Source organism: Gavia stellata, chromosome 2 (genome assembly GCF_030936135.1).
Source record: "Gavia stellata isolate bGavSte3 chromosome 2, bGavSte3.hap2, whole genome shotgun sequence".
Lineage (NCBI taxonomy): Eukaryota > Metazoa > Chordata > Aves > Gaviiformes > Gaviidae > Gavia > Gavia stellata.
The window spans coordinates 34,286,848-34,309,709 of record NC_082595.1 but is presented as its reverse complement, the minus strand read 5'-3'; the positions used below and the strand labels follow the sequence as shown (position 1 = coordinate 34,309,709).

Below are 22,862 nucleotides of genomic sequence, written 5' to 3'. Positions count from 1 at the left end.
CAAAGCATGATACAAGTCCTTGAACAGCTTCATTTTAGCAGTTGCATTGCCAGAAAATGCCATCTGCTCAGCAAGTAGAAAAAGAGGACACCCTCCCCCCACCCCCACCACTTCCCACCCTGTTCAAAGTAGTAGCGCATTCTCCTCAGTGTGTGACCCCATGGTGAAAGAAGAATTTAGGGAAATCCTGTAGACTTGTGACAGCATTGGCCTGGCTTTCGCAGGGCTGCTTGTGGATAACATCAGGTAGGGAGAATCCCTAAGGGCATAGGAAGGCCAGGTGATCCTTGGATTGCTGCTGCTCTGCAGATAACCTGCTGGGGAGGCAGTTTCACCTAACCCATGTGGTAGGAGCCTAAGTAGGCTAAGGTATCCCCTGCCTGCATCTGTGCATTGATCTGGCAACAGTTTTCTGAGTCTAATTTCAAGCTTCTTTGCCCAGGTGAGGAGCCGCAAGAGTCTCATTCTGCTAAGATCTCAGAGGATAGTTAGGAGAATGAGGTGATAGCACCTTGCATGCTAGAGTTCAGTGTAGCCTGATGGGGTCTTTTTCAAAACTTTCTTCCCATGTTCTAACCATACATAGTGTGAGGAAGTCCTCTCAGTTAAAGACAGACGTCTTTTGCTATCCCTCCATGCATGTATAAAAATACTTCACAGCACACATAGTTTGACCAGTTTGGACGGAATCATTTATGATCAAAATTCTACTTCAGTTACTATATGAGCAACATCTGCTTGCAAAGGTCCACTCAAAACAATAGGCATTACTTTAGGCAGAGTTAATGGTAATAATAAAAACACCAAGGATTTATGGTCTCTTACCTTCCTCCCCCCATCTACAATGGAAACTCTGGGATTTGGCACTTGGTAGTTGGCTTTAGGGAAACATGACCTTACATTATTGTTGCCATAGAAGAAATTGAAATTTTAGCAAGTTTCATCTATCTCGCTGATGTATATAATAGCAGTTATTAGCCAACAAAATAAAAGGGTTTAGAAAAGTGGAATTGAACAACATTGGCCAGAAAAATGCTTGCAGGCTTTTAACTTCCCTCTGCTCCCAATGTAATGAAATGAAAGAAAATAACCCAGTCTTTTAAACCTGTGTATATGCATGCATAATTAGATCTGTATAAATACAACAAATGGTCTCTGCTGGCTTCAAGTGTCAGGGTCTTTTAAGAATACTTGAGCTCTGGGGCTTTGCTTCATTCCCTCTCAGCTGCATGGGGTCAGAGAACCTTCTGTACGAATGACAAAAAGTTGGGTTGGACAAACAACGGACGACCGGATCCATCACACTGTTACAGTGCAGCAGATACTGACATCAAACATGTTAACTGCAACTTGAAAAGCTGTATGGCTGTCAGAGCTACAGAGTATGTACTCAAGCAGTAGGCAGACACTGGGGTATATGCACCAGGTAGGAAGCAAGGGTCAAACACCACCCCCAGTGACCATCAAAAGGCTGACTTTCTGCAGCTTAGGTTGTCTGCTTATGTTGTAGGGACCTTTCTGAGCTTCCTGATGATGCCAGCAATGCACAGCAATATGAGACTGAAGGGAACAAGAAACTTGAGAAAGAACACGGTGTCACGTCTGTTTGAAGGTCTTATTTTCAAACTTGATGCTGTGTGACAATCAGTTTTTTTGGTTGGGGAGGGTAAGCAGGATCTCAACCATCGACACCACAGCCAGAAGCCAAGACACACCAGCAGTGATACCAGCAGGCCTGGCTCTCATTGTGCCAATTTTCCTGATGGAGCTATGCCACTACTAAGTAGCTGTCAAGAGCCAGTGCTGTATACTAGGGAGACAGCTTGAGAAAAAGACAGAAAGAAGATTATGGCTGAGTAAATGAAATCTTCATGATCCTGTGTTTTTTGCCTCAGGGAAAAGCGTGGTTGAAATGGCAGGCAAATGCTCAGCAAGCTGTCTGCAATGGCCAGGTTGAAGAAGCACACGGTTTGTGGCTTCCAAGTTTTCTAATCAAAGCAGAACATCCACAGAGCAATTATTGTTGCCCAAATGCCGCAGTTAGCAAGATACTTGTTACTTCCACTGGTTCACTGCGAGCAGAACAGTTAGGCTGCACCACTTTCTTCAGGTTCTCAGGAAGGACTGAACAGTGTCAGAAGGAAAGTGCTTTGGGTCCTGCTACGCTTCATCATGCAAACTCCTCTTCCCCCTGCCCCAGTGCTGTAAATCACTTGGCGCATTTCTGAAGAAAGCAAGTACAGTTAGTATCATGAGCTCAAGACCAAGCTCACACAGTAAGAAATATATTTATAGGATGCTGTTTGGGTGTATTTACATACCCAGATACATTTAGCTAACACATAAAGCCATGGACAAAATGGTTACTTGAATGAAAAGCTGACCAAAATCTGCACTGAAAGTTCTCATTTGTTAGTGGAGGCACTGTAGGTTGAGGGTAGCAAAAGACATTGCATAATCTGGTCCCATTGAGCTTTAAAGAGGTAAAATATGAAGAACTACCTGGACTACGATTTATCTTATTATGATAAAGGTAGTTGCTTTAATATTGCCATGCATTTAAAGAAATAATACAGTGACCGACAGTAAAATCAAAACCTCATTGAACTACAGGTTGTCATTTTAATGTCTCATGGTAACACAGACAGAAGTGGCTCTGCCCACCTGCTAGCTGCTGTCCAGAAGTAGACATTTGGGCTTTTTTTTGAGTTGGTGCCAGACAGGATTTGAATCCACAGATGAGCCTTCTTCCAAAAAATGCCTTACCTGGGGGGTGAGGCAATTTCAATCACAGGCACTCTCTATTCTTCTTGTTGAAGTCAGGTCGCAGGACAGAAAGGAATCATGATGTGGAGAAAGAAAATAAAAAGCAAGCCTAATTTTGTAACCATATAAAGGGGTTTCTTTCCTGGAAGTAGTGAGCCTGGCCTCTGGTCCCTATGCAGAACTGCTTACGTGTTTTCCACTTGGAAGTCTTCTAATAAAATGTGTAACCAGACATCCAGAGCTAAAAGGAAAACCTTCCCCTCTTTTGTATTGAGGAGTAGTGCCTCAGAGACACTTTGCAATTCTTAACTTTCACTTGCTAAGGGACTTCAGGAGTCCTAGGGGAAATGTGTGTTTTACGTGCTCAGGAGTACTTTGTAAATTCTCTTTCATTCAGCATCCCTGTAGCATATGATAATTTTGGTTACGACTGATGGTTGCAGCAAGCATGTTTTACAATTTAAATAAAATAACAAAAGCAGAATTTTATTATTTCACTCTGAACATGCAAACAACCAGGGAACATGAAAACAATATTGGTTTTGTGCAATACCAGTTTAGCAAGAGATTTCTAGTTTGGTGCAAAGTATTTGTCTTAAGTTTCTCTAATTTTTCTTCTCTGGTAATTATTTTTAGGCTTTTCTGTTTCTCCTGGGATACCTTCCCACCTAGTAGCCACGATGCCACCCCTTCCATGCTTTCCAGCTACTTTCATTCCTGTTCGGTTCCCATCAGAAAATTCTTCCCAAGTTGACAGCCCAGAGTGCTCACAGACCTCTCCCTTGGCAAGGCGCTCTGCTTGGCAAAGCAGATCGCCGCTGTTCATGCCAAATGAGAGCAGTTCAGAAATCTCAGGAGAGCACGTGCAGCTTTCAGATTCAGGTGAGTAAAAGGTACTGGAAATCTGAAGCTAAGGCTGTTGTGCAAATCCTGTGAATTTTTGCCATTGCTAGTGATTGTTACTGATTTTATTGCAGGTCAGGGGAAGGTACTTTATTCTTATGGTGGCTTGTTATAAAAGCTTTTAAAGTATTTTAAACTTGATTTTTTTTTACTTTTTGAATGACAATCATCCTGCCTCTCATACTGACAGAGAAATTGGGCCTTGTAGATATAAATAGAGCATTAAATAGGAAAATCTAAGTTATATGAAGTAGGGAGTATGTTATATTTAGGGGGAGAAGCATAAAAAGTAGGAAGTGGATATAGCTTCCAAAGGCAAGAGAAGGTGTTTCTTTAACTAAGAGGGCTTGCTCTTCGTCAGCAATCTTGGTGTTTCTCACATCGATATGGAGCCTCATCGTCTGGAGGAAAACCAATGTAAGCTGCTACTTGGCGTCTTCTCTTTGCTACACTTTGCCAGGCTTGTCTTCTGTGGGAAGATACCAAAGGGTGAGGAAGAAGAAAGTGATTTGCAAGAAATCAAAAGTTGATTTCAAAATGGGGGGAATGAGAACAAAAACAAGTGGGAATGAAACCGCTTAAAGGGGAAGAGGATGTAAATCAGACCTGAATCCTGAATTCCTTTCAACTTTTATAGCAAGACCTGTGTGTGATGCTGTGAGACAGGATGTAAAGCTTTTTTATTCTTGTTGTTGGACCAGAAAGTCCTTTCAGTACGTTGCAAAGGACTTCAGTAGCACTGGGTGCATTAATGTGACGAAGTGAGCGATATAGTTCCTGCCTACAGCAACAGTATGTAGTATGAATAAGCCAGTAAAGGCTTTTTGCTCCAGTTGACAAGCCTAACTTGTCTCCATTAGCTGACACGTAGAAAAAAGATTAATTGAAGTGGGAGCCTTCTTGTTGTAGTGAACATAGCCAGTAAGCTTCAATAGGAAGATGTACAAATTTGCACTTTTGTAAAATAGAAAAGAAAACGCCCAGTTAGAAAGTCTCTTGTACAAATACTGCTTGTTAAACTGTTTAATGAGCTGGCTTGCAGGTCACATAATTACACACACATTAGTAGTTCAGTACTGTCTAGCAAAGTGTCTCCACTGCAATGTTTTGCAGTGAACACATTAACCAAGCATTACGAATTTCTAGAGGCAAGAGTACAAATCATACCATTTTCCCTTTCCTTATTTCCAGCAACTAGACTTGAGGATCAGAAACCTCTTTTTTTCATGGGTTGCATCTTTCCACCTACTTAATTAAATTGTATTCCATAAAGTGTTTTCGAAAATCAAAATCTTGCCTATCTTATTGAAAACACAAACACTTCTAATTTATTTTACGATGTTTATTTTTCATTTATTCATTCTATAAAGGCTTTGTTTTCATTGACCTTTTTCCTGCTGCTTAGATAACAGTCAATTCAAAGAAAGGAGTTTCCCTGAAACTTTTTCTGCTGTCAAAGAAGAACAAAGAGAACAAGTAAAGGAGGAGATTCCTCCATCTCCCTTTGGCATAGAGTGGAAGATGAAGACTGGAAACATAGAAGACAGGTGAGAAATGATCTTAATCAGTCAGTCAAGCAACAAAAGCATATTTTCCTTGATTGTACACATACTGTATGTGTTATATTTGCAACACAAAGGCTCTTTCCTTTGCTTGAGAGTGGTAGGTATGCATGGGCAGAGATTGGACAGGTCTAGGGACTGGCAGTTGATCTACTTCTACATAATAGGATGCTGGTTTAGCCAATTTAAATTAACTGGTTTTGCAACTATGATCTTCAAAGGATAGAAGTAAGACGAAAGTTGGCAGGGAGAGGTAACATCTTTTGTTATGCCCTCATTTCTTCTGCAGTGGCCATCAGTTTGTGATGGCAGCATCAGTCTGAGTAGCTCATTCAGTCTTGTCCTTGATCTGCCTCTTCAGCTATTTTTATGTGCCTATGTAGTGAACAGGTCAGCGAAGTAATCCTTGTTAAAATTATCCGGAGAGAGGAGAAATGTAACTTTTAACTTGGATCAGTTCTCTGATCTGGTTCATCACTGCATTGCAAAAGGAGTTGTACCAGCATACTGAGGGGATGCTCATGGCTAGGCAAGAATGGGTAGGTTGGTATTAGTGATGGAAGAAATGCTCGTAGACTTGTTACCTTTCCTCAGCTGATGCAGATAGAAGTTGCAGCTTTTCGGCACACCGAGCCTTCCATCAAGTATAAAAGAGAAGCAGCAAACTTCTAGGCAAGTACAGATTGAGAGTAATTGTCATGAGTGTGTTTTGGTGCATTAACCATGTGGGAGTTGGGCAGAGAAGGAAGACAGGGACCTTCAGAGCAGAAGGCTGGGAAGAGGTGGCAGGACCATAAACACCTCTGGGCAAGTGGGCCTGTCCATATATGCCTTTTTGAATCAGCAGTGAGATTCTGAAGTCTGTCTCCCAGTCACCCCCACTTGTTGTGCTTTGGTTCACATTGTGGTCTTAGCATGAACTGGATGAAACTAAAGCACAGAATGTACTCCAGCTCTTTGTAACATTTTCTATATGGGACCAGGCTATAGTTGGTTTGAAGTAAACTTCCCTGAAATGCGTATTGCCTAATGTTGAGATCTCAGCTACAACAGTTTTGCTCTACAAATCTAATCCTATTAGACCATGATGCATGGTAACAGTGAGAGCCAGACTAACAAATGAAAAGATTAACTGGTACAGTGGTGTTAGGTGGAGGTGGGTTATAGAAAGAACAGTAATGCGATGCATAACCAGTACCTCTATTAAACCCAGGATTTTTTAAGATTCAGTAGAAATTATTAGTAAGTAACTAAATTAAGGCTCTAAGCACATTTCCGATGAAATAAGACATGTTCATGTATGCTGCATTGTGTTTCATTTTGAGTCAGCATTCAATTTGTCCGTCCACAACATTACAGACATTATTTTTCTCCTTTATCACTCTTCACCAGCTAATTCAAACCACTCTGTCAGAGAGATAGTGAGTTCTTTGTGACTGTAACCAGCTCTAGTCTGGAGAAAATGCCTGAAATATTTTTCCTTTTGACTATTTTCTATTTTTAAGGAGAGACTGATACCAGCCAATAAATGTTACTTGCTAAAAGCATAATTAATGTTTAGTCTATCTAGACAGCATGTTTTAAAGTGAGACTTAGATGTCACATAATAGTGGGCTTTTTACTAACATGCTTCACATTTTAAAAAAAATTGCAGAGAACTTTTCAGTTCTAAACTCAACATCAGTTCCATGAGAATTATCGAAAGAAAACTAACTGAAGAACCTTACAAATAAGTACCTTCTTGTTCTTTGCCTAGGTCAATCACACCAGTAATTGGTATAAGACAGAAGACTTCTGAAGAATTTGTTGAAGAACAACTTAAAGTAGAAAATCATCTCAGAGAAAAACAGCAGAAGGAGCAGCAGGTACTTTGCCATTGGTGCCTTCCCTTTGTTTTTGACAAGTTCTCATGGACTTTGGTATTGTGTGGGGTCTGTTTCGGCTCATTGCATGGCAGCACATTTTTCCACTGTTCTTTTATGTGATATTGGAAGATTTTTCCCAAAAATAAAAAACCTGTATTACTCAGTCAGTCATGTTCCTCACTGCTTCCCACTGGATTCTTCTCTTTCCACATACTTTCTGGGTCATAGTTTGTGCCCGAGTCTCAACACACTTAGCTAAATTAGACCTCAAAGTTGATTCTGTTAGTTTATTTCATAATAAATGGTCCATGCAGTCTCTCATGTGCCACTAATGCAAGAATGGGGGCATTTCCAAATACAGTTTTCGTACAAGGGCCAAGTACAGTACTACTGTTCTGCTTTTTGCCTTATGTGCAGTTTCAGATGAGTTTTTGTCTGACACCTCTAGGTGTCAGACTCAGCATTTTGTTAAGTTTGTTGACTTTGAAGATGCACATTTCATTACTCAGGAATTTTTTCTATGTCTCCCTGGCAAAATAACATATCAAACTGATGCATTTATATATTTCTATGTCACATTGTAAATAACACTCAAATTTCCTTTAAAAACAAAGAAAAACAGAACTTTTCTCATCTTCTGTCATATAAACCCTCTTAACCATCTGACTCTACTAATGAGTTAATGGAGGCATCATGTAGCGACTGCTTCTAAAAGTTTTTGTACCTTCCCTGTAGTCTCAGGGCTTTTACTTATGTACTCAGTTATGCATAGCCAGTGTCTTTAAGACTTCTGGTGTCTCAGTTTTTTCAATTATTATAAATATCTTCCTTTCTGGAGAATGATTCTCAGACTGTGATTGTCAGGATTTTTGGTGGTTTTTTCAGAGCAAGGAAAAAGTAACACCTCGGAAGGCTTTTCTGAAACGAAAAGAAGGTATGTCAAGGCTCAAAAGAAATAAACAGAAGCCTCTTAAAGAAGACAGCAAACATTCCAGAAGAGCTGGTTTGGACTGCTGGGGTCATTTCTCCCAGCCTGGCCAAGTGGATGCAGGCATACTGCAGCCAGGGGAATGCTCTCAGTTAAATCTGCAGGTCAGTAGCTCCATGCAGATGGATGGACATAAAAAAAAAGCAGACTGTGCTTTAGTTGAGTGGGAGATAAAGGCTCAGACTGACTGTGAAGCAAAAGTAGTTGAGCAAAGTGCAGAAGAGAAAGAAGTGATTGGGAGAAATGAAGATGCAAAGGAAAATCCTGTTGACTCACCGCAGAGAAGGCAGCCTGAAATCCTGCAACCATGTCCTGAAACAGTAACAGAAATGAAACTACAAATAGGTGAGGAAAGGGAAACTCATTATATGGATTCTCTAGGGCAAGCAGGCAGAACTGATGGGAGACCTGTGGAGGGCACCCTGCAAAAAGACCTAGGTAGGATGGATCAGCCTCTGAAGGGTCATCTCACAGAGGGAGCAAAAACCCCCTTGGAAGTCCTGCAAAAGCATTCTCCACTTCAGGATTTAGAAACAGATTGCACCAAGGAGGCAGAGTGCAGTGCAGGGCCCACATTCACACAGGGTCAGAAGTGGGTTCAGGTACACCCACAGGAACTTGTTTCAGGGAGCCAGAGCTCAGAAAGCAAAAGACAAATCCGTACTGGTTTTAAGATGGTCAATGATAAGATAGTGAAAATTACACATAGCTCACCTGATACTGTGGAGAAGGGAAGTTCATCCTCAGCCTTGAAGCAGGAGTGGCAAAGGAAGGGGACAGCTACCTCGACATGGCATGTTGCATCTTTGTCCTGTGAGTCAAGCTGCTTATCTTCCAACAGTGATGATGAACCCAAATCTCACCATGTTCAGTATCCCTCTCAGCATGGGCCTCAGGGAGTAGATCACACTGACAGACATTTGGATCTCTCGGATGATGATTATGCTAGTGATGACCCCAGTGGAACTGAAAAAATGTCTGTTACAAAGTACAGCAGATCACCCCCAAGGAAACAAGATACTCAAGTGATCTCAAGACAACAAGGTCTCTCCTGCAGCACAAGCAGCAGTGATTCCAGTACTGGGGCTGTCAGGCTGAAAGGGAGCAAGGCTTGCTCTTCTCTTCAGCAGCCCCTATTTCATCTCACAAGATCGAAAAGGAGAGAGTGTGAGCCTGAATCAAAGAATGAGAACAGGGCCAGGGATGTTAAAAGCCTACAGCTGCCATCCTCAACAGTGCCTGGTAAGATTCTTGCTTTCAAGATTAAAGAAACCCCTGCAGTGGAGGAACCACAGAAAAAAAAGTTTACAGACACATGACGTAAGAATTACCTGAGTTTTTATTTAGATTTATTTTCCATATGGGGAAAAAATTTCTCTTGGATTTATGACTCATTCTGCCTGTGCTCCCTAGGTATATGCCCACCTCTGTCAGTATTTCTCAGTCCTAAACCGGAAAAAAAAGAGAAGAGGGGAAACATATATCTGCAAGCCCCTTGTTATGCTTGGCTCTCCATCATCACTAGCCATTTTTCCTAAGTCTGTTTCTTAAGGTGCACTTGCAGGTGCAGACTTTTGACCCCATGAGACGGGTGAGAGGTTCAGTGAATCCCTGGAGTCAGTGCTAGAGTTCCCTGTAGCTCCTAAGCTATGTTCCTCCCACTGACCCCCTGACAGTGAGAATTTCACATTTTCTATTTACCCTCCTCAGAGATAGCGTGACTTTAAAAAAGGTGGGGAAAATAATTTCTCAAATTTGCGTGTTTTGTTCCTAAGACACAGAGAGCCTCACATCAGTGGAAAATGATGATTTCCTAAGAACATCTTCACTCAGTTTGTCCTGAATGCGGCCCCAGTTCTTTGGACAACCTATCTTTCTAGGTTTTTGGCCCAGTGATCTTACTTCTGGCAATGAAATGGTATCCTGCTTGAGCAGGATTTAGTCCTTTTTATTAAACTGGTTCTTGACTTTTCTTCTCTCTTATTTTCCCCTGAAGGACTTTCCCCACATTGACTCTTCATCCCAAACCCATTGGCCCTCCCTTTGTGTAGGATCAGTCAAAATCAGTTGTCCTACCTGCAGTGATTGCCAGGGCAGAAATACTCACTTCTGATGGCTCTCAATTGCTCTGTTGCAACTTGCTAAGCATACTCTACTCCATGTCAGACTGTTGTTAAAAAGGGTTCCTGAGGCCTCTTTGAAAGTTACTTTCAAAGTAAGGTTGAACTATCATGTGGCATTCACATTCCTGAAAAGGAATTCAGCTACTAACACTGATATATCCCCAAATTCGTCTTCACTCATTGTGATTTGTAGGGCTTGGATTGCACTACTAAGAACTATGCTGGGAACAGGATACTTGCATCATTAGGCAAAGATACGTTAATTCTGTTTGATAGATTAAGCAATAAAGCTTAGCGCGCTTATGCAGTCTGTGGTTTTAAATATATAGAGAGGGTTCATAAATATTCACAAAGTTCTGTGTACTAACATAGATGTCTTTATAGAAGAAACACAGAACATCTTTACCAGAGGATTAGAGAGTGGTGTATATCACGGAGGAACCCCTACACTGACTGGGGTGAAAGAAGAACAGGAGAAAGCAAGGCATTTTCACAGGTAAATCTGTATAAACCAGAAATTGATTTGTGTGTGCAGTAAGAGCAATATTTCCTTTAGGATCCTTAAAATCAGGCTGCTAAATTCATACTTATTAGCTAGCCTCTTTTCAACTGCATCTATATTGTTTCAGAACTGAAACACTTATTTAGCTGCCTAGATAAAAAGTAAAGTGCCTAACTGAAGGGGACCAACTCTGAAAACACTGGTGCCATTTGAGTCTTAAAGCTGAGTAATGCCAAATACTTTTTATAAGTTGCTGAACATCTTCAGATTACACTGAAATCAGTAACAACTCAGGATAATTTATGTTATGGGATCAGGCCTCTGATGGAGTAAAAGATAAACTTCTTATATCACGTTCACTTCAGGGTAGCCCATGTTTCCAAAGTTAACAAAAAGTGCATAGCATATGTCAATGCCAACAGCATTGTTATTTCAGAAATACCTATCTTCAGACTAGACTGAGGATGCATTTGGTACCATATAGATGAAGAACTTGCAAATTCAAGAGAGTTGCTTTTGTAATTTGTAATTATTAAATGCTGAAAATTGTTTTGATTTTGTTTTGTTTTACTTCTTCATAGAAGTGAAGTAATTCCCTACCACAAAATCCCTGCAAGAAATTAGTTTTGAAACTGTGGGGTTTGGAACGGAAGTGCCATCACAAGTGTAACTAATTACAGGTTATGCGATGAAAATTGCATAATGAAATGCTAATGAAAATTTAGCATGCTTACAATCAAATCAAATATATATTTTTTAATGTGATGAAATCTGTTAGAAATTACTAGGTACCATCTACTGTAAACACAAGAGAGATTCTTTTCCTTTTTACATTTCAAGCCTAGTTCTTAACAGGTGCCAAATAAGCATAATTTTTTTTTTTTGATTTTTAAAATATAATGCAAACTAAGAATTTATTTTTCATATCTGGTTGTTCATTCCTTTTGATTTCAAAGACCGTGGGATTAGTGCCAAAGGATATTTCTGAATTACATTTACCAGTTTGTATGATTTCCTCCTATAGCTGTCTTTTAGCAAAATACTTTAAATGTCTTAAAAATAAATTATTTCATTAAAGATCCTTCTTGTTTGTGATCTTGCAAACATATTGGAAGATGATTGCCAGCTGACTGTGATAGGTGTTCCAGAGGTGAATATTTGTGGGATTTGGCAGTTCATAAAACTACTAATGAAATTAGGTGCTGCTTTTACTTTTACTGGTGTAAATTTTGGCTGTGGAGGGATGTATTAGTGCAGAACTACTGCAGCACACTCTCTGCCAGCACTGCATTCTCTGCCTGCTGACAGTGCTGCCTCACAGATGACATGGTTTTGATTTTTTCATAATAGTGCAGGTTTTTAAGAGAGTTTTCTGTGGATTTATTCATATCATTAGCCATAGTAGCCCCTAGCATTTTCACACATATGTTTATCCAAAAGTACCTGCCTAGTACAATGTGTGCATCTTTTCACTCACTTTTTGTAATTTATGAGCTAAAACTAATTATGAAAGGCAGCTTCTCTTCCTTGACTGCATTGGCCCTGTGCTGATTTATGCAATCTGAGAATCTGATTTGTATTTTTAAACCAGTAAGCCTATTAGGAACACAGGATGGCCACTACACTGATAGTATTTCACTTGGGCCATGCTGACAACTTGTGCTCCCTGGAAGCAATGACAAAAAAACCTTTTGAGAGCAGAACACCATGCCTGGACCTGCCCAGCCTACCCATTCTTTTGTTTCCAAGCACTTTGGTTTTAGACCTTTGCAGGCACAAATAATGTAGGCAAGAGGGTGAAAACAGTTGGGATGTAGTGTGTTGTGTGTACCTGGTGCCTAACAGAGCCTGGAGAGTGCTCAAGGCACCAGCCTGTGGCTCCACCCTTGCAGCACTGAGGTAGTTACTTTTGACACCAGGGGACTTAATGATGGTCATTTCCTTCTTCCTTCAACAAGGACAACTTGTTTGCCATTTTTAATACATAATTTCCTTGGAGTATTGAATCTGCAGTCTTTCTGGACCAACAGCAGTAGCCAGCAGTTTTGGGGGTTTTTTCTCATCTGCATTTCGCTAAAAGGCTTTTTCTTGGAAAAAGACCTTTGCTTCATGTATGTTTTTGCCTCACAGCCATCCTGCTGCAATGTGCCTCATGCAGAGGTATGCCTGGGACTCATGCAAGAATTTGAGTTAGCACAAAGTACTTAGCCTTTTTTTCTATATTTTATATCTGTGAGCTGCACCTAGCTCCCATTTGCAACTTATAGCTAGGGTATGAACTGATTGTCTGAGGCTCCAAAGAAGTATTGTGTGTGCTCCTGGCATCCTTGGTTATTACATTTCCTCAGCCCAGGGTCTGTTTTCTAGCCTTGAAGCAAAGAGGAACAGCATAACACCTCCATATGACTAACCTGTCTTACCCTGCAGACTAGGGTGGCTGCATCCAAGTTGTCTGATGGACATGATCCCTGGCCTGTGCTAACCTCCAAACCTTGCCCAGCATTGCCTAGTACAGTGCTGGATGGCTGATGCCAAGACCAGAGGTCATACTAGCAATATGGCACTCTGGGCAATTGCACGCTTGGGTTCATGCTCCAGCTCTGATTAGTTTATTTGTACAGATGTAACTCTTGTGCAATTCTGAAGAGGTTGATAACAGCTGAGCTGCTGGAAGGAAGAGCTACCTGGATTTTATTTTACAGGGTTGTGGTTTAACCCCAGCCAGTAACTAAGCACCACAAGGCTGCTCGCTCACATCTCACTCGTGGGATGGGGGAGAGAATTGGAAGAATAAAAGTGAGAAAACTCATGGGTTGAGATAAAGACAGTTTAATAGGTAAAGCAAAAGCCGCACGTGCAAGCAAAGCACAATAAGGAATTCATTCACTACTTCCCATGGGCAGGCAGGTGTTCAGCCATCTCCAGGAAAGCAGGGCTCCATCACGCATTAACAGTTAGTTGGGAAGACAAACGCCATAACTCCAAACGTCCCCCCCTTCCTTCTCCTTCTCCCAGCTTTATATGCTGAGCATGACGTCATATGGTATGGAATATCCCTTTGGTCAGTTGGGGTCAGCTGTCCCGGCTGTGTCCCCTCCCAACTTCTTGTGTACCCCCAGCCTACTCGCTGGTGGGGTGGTGTGAGAAGCAGAAAAGGCCTTGACTCTGTGTAAGCACTGCTCAGCAATATTGAAAACATCCCTGTATTATCAACATTGTTTCCAGCACAAATCCAAAATGTAGCCCCATACTAGCTACTATGAAGAAAATTAACTTTACCTCAGCTAAAACCAACACAAGGGTGCAAGAAATTTAAGACAGTACTGTTCAGTCTTCAGTGGAAGATGTTATATATAGCTCTTGCATCTCGCTTTTGTTCTAGTATATTGTATTTCAGGGCAACTGGTCTGGATATGGAGCAGTGGTAGGCTGGAAATAATCACTCAGGGGCTCTATTTGCTAATTTAACTGTATTAATGTGAGGAGAATTAATACTTCTCTTGGCTATTGATGAGACTTTTTTTAGCATGTCTTTAACCAGAACTTTAGATAGGCTTATTTAGGATAGAAAACAACCAAAAAATAAAAATTAGGTAATGAATTGTAAAGAGTAGCAGGATATGGGGAGTTTGTTTATCTCTTAGAGAACTTTCATATTTTGCTACTGAAGTGCTAAACTCCATTACTGGGAGGAAAACATGAGGTCATGGCTGCCTCCTGTAGCTCTTGTTGATTTTTGAGTAATAGTGATGACCAGATGGTGGCTGTAGGTCATGAAGTGAGCTGAAGCAGGAAGCTAACAAATAATTTAATATCGTATTAAAAATTAACTAAGCAGCTGGATCATAATCATACAAGTATACTCCATTTGAGGATATGTAAAGATTTTTACTCTTCCCCTCTTTCTGAGATTTTAAGTGCACTTCCAGACCACTCATGCCTTGAGACATTGAGTTAAAAGGAAAAATCTCTTCTGGGTGCTGAGCTCCTACATTTAACTCTTGGAGTATATTTACTTATGGGAAGTAAAGTACTTTATCCCCTTTCATTCAGGCCAAGGCTGTTCTCATTTGTAGGAATGACTGGGCTGCTGGAAATACAGCTCAGTCCCCAGCCTTGCATGATGAAGTGCTTCATATATGCAACGCCAGGGAATAAGCTGTGTCTTCTGCAGGTCTGCCCTAATTTAGCTATCTATGTCTCTGAACAGAAAATGTGTTTAAAAGCCTCTAAGTTCATGGTCATTGCATTGTCAGAAAATTTCCATGAGAATTGTTCCATTTGCTCAATAGAATAAACTCTGAAGCTGAACGCATGCATGAGTGTTTCCAGTGAAGAAGGATCTCAATTTTGACAAGTGCTGATAACTTGTTGCCACTCCCAGCAGTATCAGCATATATGGGACATGGCCAAGGCCTCCAAAAATCATGCCCAAAGAAGGTACATCTAAAGGCAGTCCTTTGTTATAGTCTTTATGCTAACTTCATACTCTTCGTTTACCTTCTGAACAGAACACGAATGGACCAGCTCAAGACTATCAGGAGCCAGGGGCTGACTCACCCTTTGGAAAACAATAGAGACAAAATTCACCCACTGCAGAAAGAAAAAATTACCCATAGCAAGTTCAAAGGAACAGCTAGAGTCACTGGAGAAAATGTGAAATCAGAAGAAATACAAGTAAGCTGTGTTCTGTAGAATAAATATGCAGTTCTTACCAGTTAATATCCTTCCATGCAGGCATCTTATGGTAGTACCTGAATCCTTCCATTTGACACAGATAGCCAATTATTCATGCTACTTCTTGAGGATAGTTGTGTGTACAGTGAAGATTTTTCATGTTAATAGGACATTGCTTTGATTTTTGTTTTAAATGTAGATCCCACGTTCTTTATGTAAGAAAAAAGATAGGTTGCACTTTCTATTTCGTAAGGAAGGTTGGGAAGTTCCCATGTTCCTTGTACTTCCTTGTACTGGTTTTACCAGATCAGAGCTGGCTCTTGAAAAATTTCCAACTCCTGTCATAGAGGGCTTTACATCTTTTTGATATAAAGAGCCATTGTGCCAGTGGCACAGAGTTATTTGCTATCATTCTCTATTCTCATCCATAAGCTAGGAGTTCATTGGGTTTTTTCTTTAAGCTATCCAGACCTTTGGCTTTGAGTTATTTTGATGATATCTAGCTGTGTATTTAACAACCTAACATGCCTAATAACATCCCTGAGTCATTTATTAGAATCATCGAATCATTTAGGTTGAAAAAAACCTTTAAGATCATCAAGTCCAACCGTTAACCTAACACTGCTAAGTCCACCACTAAACCACGTCCCTAAGCACCTCATCCACATGTCTCTTAAATACCTCCAGAGATGGTGACTCAACCACCTCCCTGGGCAGCCTGTCCCAATGTCTGACAATCCTTTCAGTGAAGAAGCTTTTCCCAATATCCAATCTAAACCTCCCCTGGTGCAACTTGAGGCCATTTCCTCTTGTCCTATCACTTGTCACTTGGGAGAAGAGACCAACACCCACCTCTCTGCAACCTCCTTTCAGGTAGTTGTAGAGAGCGATGAGGTCTCCCCTCAGCCTCCTCTTCTCCAGACTCAACAACCCCAGTTCCCTCAGCTGCTCCTCATAAGACTTGTGCTCCAGACCCCTCACCAGCTTCGTCGCCCTTCTCTGGACACGCTCCAGCACCTCAATGTCCTTCTTGTAGTGAGGGGCTCAAAACTGAACACAGTATTCGAGGTGCGGCCTCAGCAGTGCCGAGTACAGGGGCACGATCACCTCCCTAGTCCTGCTGGCCACACTGTTTCTGATACAGGCCAGGATGCCCTTGGCCTTCTTGGCCACCTGGGCACACTGCTGGCTCATCTTCAGCCAGCTGTCGACCAACACCCCCAGGTCCTTTTCTGTGGGGCATCTCTCCAGCCACTCATCCCCAAGCCTGTAGTGTTGCACGGGGTTGTTGTGACCCAAGTGTGGGACCCGGCACTTGGCCTTGTTGAACCTCATCCAATTGGCCTGGGTCCATTGATCCAGCCTGTCCAGATCCCTCTGCAGAGCCTTCCGACCCTCGAGCAGATCAACACTCCCGCCTAACTTGGCGTTGTCTGCAAACTTGCTGAGGGAGCACTCGATCCCCTCATCCAGATCATCAATAAAGATATTAAACAAGACCGGCACCAGTACTGAGCCCTGGGCAACACCACTTGTGACTGGCTGCCAACTGGATTGAACTCCATTCTCCACAACCCTTTGGGCCCGGCCATCCAGCTGGTTTTTTACCCAGCGAAGAGTGTGCCTGTCCAAGCCATGAGCAGTCAGTTTCTCCAGGAGAATGCTGTGGTTTCTCCTAAGTTCCTTTAGCGGATTCTATCTGTTTGAATCCTCTATTTCAGCCTCCTTAGTAATAAAGTAATTTCTGAATATCTGTGGCTATTACCCCTATTGAAAATAGTTAGACATAATATAACTTTAAGTAATTTTCTAAAGAGTCACTGATAAAGAGAAGAAAAAAATTTTGAGACATGTGAGACAGTGATAAAGGAGACAAGGGCAGCTAAAAGCTATATTTTTATAAGATAAAAGAGTAGGCAATGGTAATGCTCAGAAATGTCTGCAACAATGTTCCGCTGCAAAAGAATGTCTAAACCAAACTGATATATTTGACATATATTTCTTGACCAGAAAAGTTTCAGAACAAATGAAACTGGCAAGATAGTACTGCGTTCAAACTTCCTATACTGTCTTTATTTTTCATTTGTACATTTTTGAAATACATGTTTTTGTACCATACACATAGTGAATGTTTTCTCTGCTCATGTTCCATATTTCTCTAGAGGTAATATATACAACAGGAAATTATTAACTGTTTCATTGAGGTTATTTTAGTATTTTGAATTAAAATAATTTTAATATCTTCTCTGCACAGTATTTTGAAACATCAGCTTTATTTCCACCTGGGATTTAAAAAAAATTGTTACAATTTCTGTCAGGGAATAATTGTGTTTCCTGACTAGGTCTAGCCCTAGAGATGAAGTTTGATAGAATTGTTGCAATCTTTTGTTTCCACCTGATAACAAAATGAGTGCAGGCTCAAAAAGTTAGTTTTCCAGAAAACAATTCCTAAACACTTTCTGAGACACTTATCTGTGTGATTCCCAAGTTCAGAAGTCTGCTTCTTCTTGAAAGTGGCCAAAGGATGTGTGAAATTCTGACCAGGCAGCTCACAGCAAAGAAAGGATGGTGATGAGGACACAAGAGGCCAGATCCACAAGTGAAGAGAAAGTAGGAAAGGATTGCACGTGACGATTGGTTGACTACAGAGCAAACTGCTCATTTCTAGCTTAACTCCACCAACATTGCATTTGCAGTATCCAGCATGAGTGCTTTGAAGGAAGAGGACTCAGTGTCAGCATCAGCATGGGTGAGGGAAGGAGAAAGGAGTAGGGAAAAATAATGGAGGTGCATGTATATGAAAAATTCCTCTCCAATATGCACCAAATTTCTCTACTTTCATTTTCCTGAACTCAGTTGAAAATTATGTCTTTGCAATCCCCTGCTGTTTGTAAGGACCATTTAATTAATCACGTGCCCTTGTCACTGCAAGAAGATCTGATGAACTGACATTTTTGCCATTAAAATATACCTTGCATCCTTGCCTTTTTTTGCAAACATCCACACTTAATGGTTTGTTTGCATGATTAGTTTGCATTTCCTGCTTTTCCTTCACACAGCAAGGACTTCTCTGTTTTTTCTTCTTCTGTTTTAAATATAAGAGTTTGTGGTTTGTTTGTGGTTTGGTTTTTTTTTTTTAGTAAGAAATAATTTCAAATGTGTTCTTTTTATATTGCAGACCTTTATATTGAAGACCTTTATACTGTAGACCTTTAAGCAGAACAAAAGACTTCATGTTTCTTTCTGGGTGTATAAGGTGGGCATGCCTAGTCCAGAGCAGGCAATGACATGGCACACTTTTTTTCTACTGGTAGATATTAAAACAGCAGATTGCGGGACTGCAGGAGGAGTTCAAAAGAAATGAGTCCTGCTGGCATGCTGCCTATGGCAAGCTGAGGGACCAGGTTGAGATGCTGACCAGGCAGAACATGGAGCTTCAAGATGAGCTCAGAGTTTCAGAACGTCAGAGAATGAAAGCAGAAAAAATCTCAGAAGCTGTGAATTTCATGGACAGAAAATCAGCGACCCTGGTACTGGAAGATATTATCTGTTTAATACTGTCTGAAAAATTCAAGTGTAGTTTTTCTTTGGAGCTGGCATGTGTGAATACTCTTCCTCCATTTCTGCCATGTTTAGCCTGAAGGGGGGGAAATCATCTCTGTAGTAAGCCATGTTAAAATACACTTTTTGTGTGGTCCTCTTCCACTTAGCCTTAGTTATCCATGAGGTGTGTACCTCTACAGGTAACTCAGCCAACCTATCTTAGACACTTATATCAGGGCAGATATCTCCCTCCACTAACTAGGGAGAGAGTCTAAATAACTAATTTACATTTAGTGCCTAAATTAGACAACTAAAGCCTCCTGAAATTTATTTTAGTATTTATGTATATAATGCCATTAACCTTTTCAATAAAACAGCTGTTCAGCCAGATGCAGGCTGGTTTCTGGCAATAGATATAGTGGGACCTTTTATTAAATCTCATTTCAGTTCTTATTTTGTGCTGTGAACTTTCTGGGAAGAAAACACTGCCAGTGGCCTGCCTTACAAAGGCACCAGTTGGACTCCTGAACAGGAGTTACAATGGGGTGGAGCAGGAAAGACAATCAGGGAGGAAAATATAGCTGGCTAGTGTAAATGCCTCTGGTGATCTCCTGAAATCAAATAGGTTTAATTATAGGTTAACAGACTCTATTGCCCTTTCTCATTCAGTATCCCATTTGTTTAATACACTTGCAGGGTTACTTGCTACCTTACTATATAACTTCCTTTAATGGAGTTAAAGGAAGGGACAAGAATGCTGTTGCCCACTTCTTACATAGGAGACAGCAAGTCTTGGTGAAATTAAACAGTTCCAACTAGAATTCAAAAGACATAAGTTTGGTTTGAGTGGGTCATTTAATCTCCCTATGTATTCAAGGGAGAAAAATATGTGTCTTTATAGAGGGATCAATTCCATCCTATGTGTGTCAAGACGACTAGAACAGATAATTATCTTCTAGATGGTGCAGTCTGGTGAGATGAATCCTACTCTTCCACAGAGTTGCTTAACCTAGGAGAAAATAAAATTGAGCCATTTACTCCTACGTATTTCCCTAATTTGCAAATCTAATTTCTAGTAATGTATCTTTAAAAGATGTTAGAATGACCAATTAACCTGTCCTTTGCTTTATGGAGTGAAGAAGTTTTGGTGTCTCTTTTTATTTGATTTTAATGTACTTGTTAATGAGATTTTTAACCCAACACTATTAAGTTCCATTGAAAATGTCATTTCAAGTTACATTTCACTTTATTTTTAATTTTTCCAAACCTACCTGTTCATATGACTCATCCTTTTATAGATTGCGAAGGTCAGAAAAAAAGATTAGAGTCACATGTACAGAATGAAAAAATTCCAATAAAAGCAAGGATAAGAAAAAGCTAATTGATTTCTGTTGTAGGCCAGATTTCTGTATTATTTCTACTGCTTTGGACCATTTGGTGGTGTAGAACTACTGCTCAAGCCACTTAAGATTTTTGTTGTGTGAGAGTAATATTAGGATGCTGCATATAAAGATGCTAGGATGCCATATACAAAGATTGTTGTGTCTGATACCAGGGCGTTTCAGTCCCTAGCAGAACCAAAATGTGGAATTTCATTCACTGTGTTTAAATATCATCATTTTATTACAACAGAAAACCAGATGGCTTGTTTAATCCTACTAGCTGTGACTTGAACTTAAATTATATATTTATAACAAATTCTCCATTAGGTTGCAGAAGCTATTCTGCGAGAGACAGCATCTTCATCCAAACAAGAAGAAAGATCACGGAGGGATAATCACAAGAGCCACAGCATCTCTCATGTGGGGCCAAAGACATCTTTGCAGAAACACTTCTTCAGAGATGTGAATGGCAAAGTATGCATTCCTATTGCCAGCAGTCACTCTTCCACAGTTTCAAGTATTTATTTAAGAAAATGTTCTTTGGAATCAAAACTTGTGCAAATGAAAGTCTCTGTATAAGCAGGTCATGTTTTCTTGCAGTGGGCTTGTGCTGTGATTCAGCTTAACTTTGCTTGTAGTTTTCCTGCAGTAGCAAGAGACAAAACTTTTTTCCTTTTCCAGACCTAACTGAATTGCCTGTTGTTTGCAGATATGCTCTGAATTCATTGTACCTGCTACTTCACAGATTGGTTTTATGGGGAACCGTCATACCTTGCTTCAGCAAACCATAAACCCAGTATTTTGACATTAGAGGCCTTACTTGCCAATAAGCACTAGTGGACTTCTGCCTGAAAAAGTCAGAGGGAAAATAACTTAGCTTTTTACAAGCTGTGACAAGTTAACTCAGTATGTCAAGTGAGATGCTTGTTTCTGGTGTCTCTATGACTGCTCCTCCACAGCCAGCTTACCACGTTTCTTACACATCTCGCTGTTTAGAATATATAGATATCTAAATACCTTGTCGTGCTTTTCTTTCTCTTGGCTTTGTATTTCTTGCTTCTTATTATGAGCATCTTGATTATTACAAGCCCCCTTTCTTTTGCGCACATCTAGCTGAAATCTGTGCTTTGTTCAAGTGAACAGTCTCTCTGAAATTCCTCCTGCCTACTGGAAACTAATCTCCTGACTGCATTGGCCAAAGCAAAACTTAGCTCAGATTAGCTAACACACTGCCCTCTCTGCCTGTTCAGGAACTGAAATCAAATGTAAAACATGTCAGATGAGAAAGGAGGCACCTATTCCACTCTAGTGATCATGACAGTGTGTGGCTTGAAAGTCACTAGACAGTGGCTTTAGTGAATTCTGCATGGTGCTGGATATGAAAAGAGATAATGATAAGAACAACTCTAAACTGAATATGCTTAAAAGAGCAGAATCAGTCATGTGTGAAATAGTAGCTTCAAAGAGGATGCAGATATTATGTGCCTGCCTTCAAGACTGGATATATTTCTAAGCAATATATGACATTTACGAGTCAGAAGGTGGAGGGTTTAGCTGCAGGAAATTGTTTTGTTTGTTCTATACCAATGTCGGCTCTCCCCAGTCCTTCCTACAGCTGGGATCTCTCCATTCCTCTGTGCTGTGGTGGACAGAATTATAAGCCAGACAAGTAATGTGGGATATACTATCTGCAGTTAAAGCAGCCAGTAAAGTCAAAAAGCTATTTTTGGTAGCTTACCCTGGAAATTTTCAAGTTATGAAAGAGTTTGTTTCATCTGAACATCTCAAGCACTCTTGCAAAATGAGGAAAAACCAGAAACATTTATTCTATGTAAAGACTCCCTAAGACCCATTGAGTTCGTTTTCCTCCTGTGGCACACAGCCATGTGCAAAAAAAATTGTGGCTTCAGCAACAGTTTTGAGAAAGGGAAAGTTGAGGACAGAAGACTTTTGGGCTCGCCGTTATCTGAACTTTCACTATTCAGTCAGTTTTGGATCCAATCCAACTGGAATCCAGTACAAGCATGAGCTAGACTGGTGGGCATAGTGCCCACATGTCCTGAGTGAACTTTGAAATGTTTGACAGAGACACACATTCTTTATCTGATCTGATGGCAGAATAAGGCCTTGCAGTGAATAGAGTGACTGCTGACTATTTGAATCTAGAATTGAAGGCTCAGGTAAATAGAACATTAAACAGAAGCCCAAAATCCATGTTGTAGTGATAGATCTGAACATGGTGACTCACTTGTGTTTCCTTGCATTTGAGCTGTCTTGCTAGCAGGTGGATGCTTTCCCTCAAAGATTCTGCGAATCTGGATAATCCTAAATTTTGGATATAGATAAAACAAACTCTCCTGCTGTTTCCATCCAGAACTGAGAAACTGTGCATGGGAATACATCAAAGTGAATGGGATAACCTTGAGTAACAGAACTAGAGATGCATGCCACAGGGACATGTGTATACCTGTATAAGATATTTAAGTGAAAGTTAGCTAGGACTGGTGAGTTTCATCAGCTGTAATCAAGAAGGCAAAACAACACTTAATAT

At 40.6% G+C, this 22,862-nt stretch overlaps 1 protein-coding gene across 1 annotated transcript in view; it reads left to right on the top strand.

Moving 5' to 3' along the window:
• LOC104258867 (centromere protein J) overlaps window positions 1–22,862 on the top strand; it is a 38,466-nt gene that overhangs the window by 3,373 nt on the left and 12,231 nt on the right. The window contains 9 exon segments of the mRNA XM_059828003.1: window positions 1,896–1,968; window positions 3,403–3,648; window positions 5,075–5,216; window positions 6,988–7,096; window positions 7,982–9,404; window positions 10,580–10,703; window positions 15,221–15,386; window positions 18,701–18,916; window positions 20,639–20,785. Of these exon segments, the coding sequence (XP_059683986.1) occupies window positions 1,896–1,968; window positions 3,403–3,648; window positions 5,075–5,216; window positions 6,988–7,096; window positions 7,982–9,404; window positions 10,580–10,703; window positions 15,221–15,386; window positions 18,701–18,916; window positions 20,639–20,785 (2,646 nt within the window).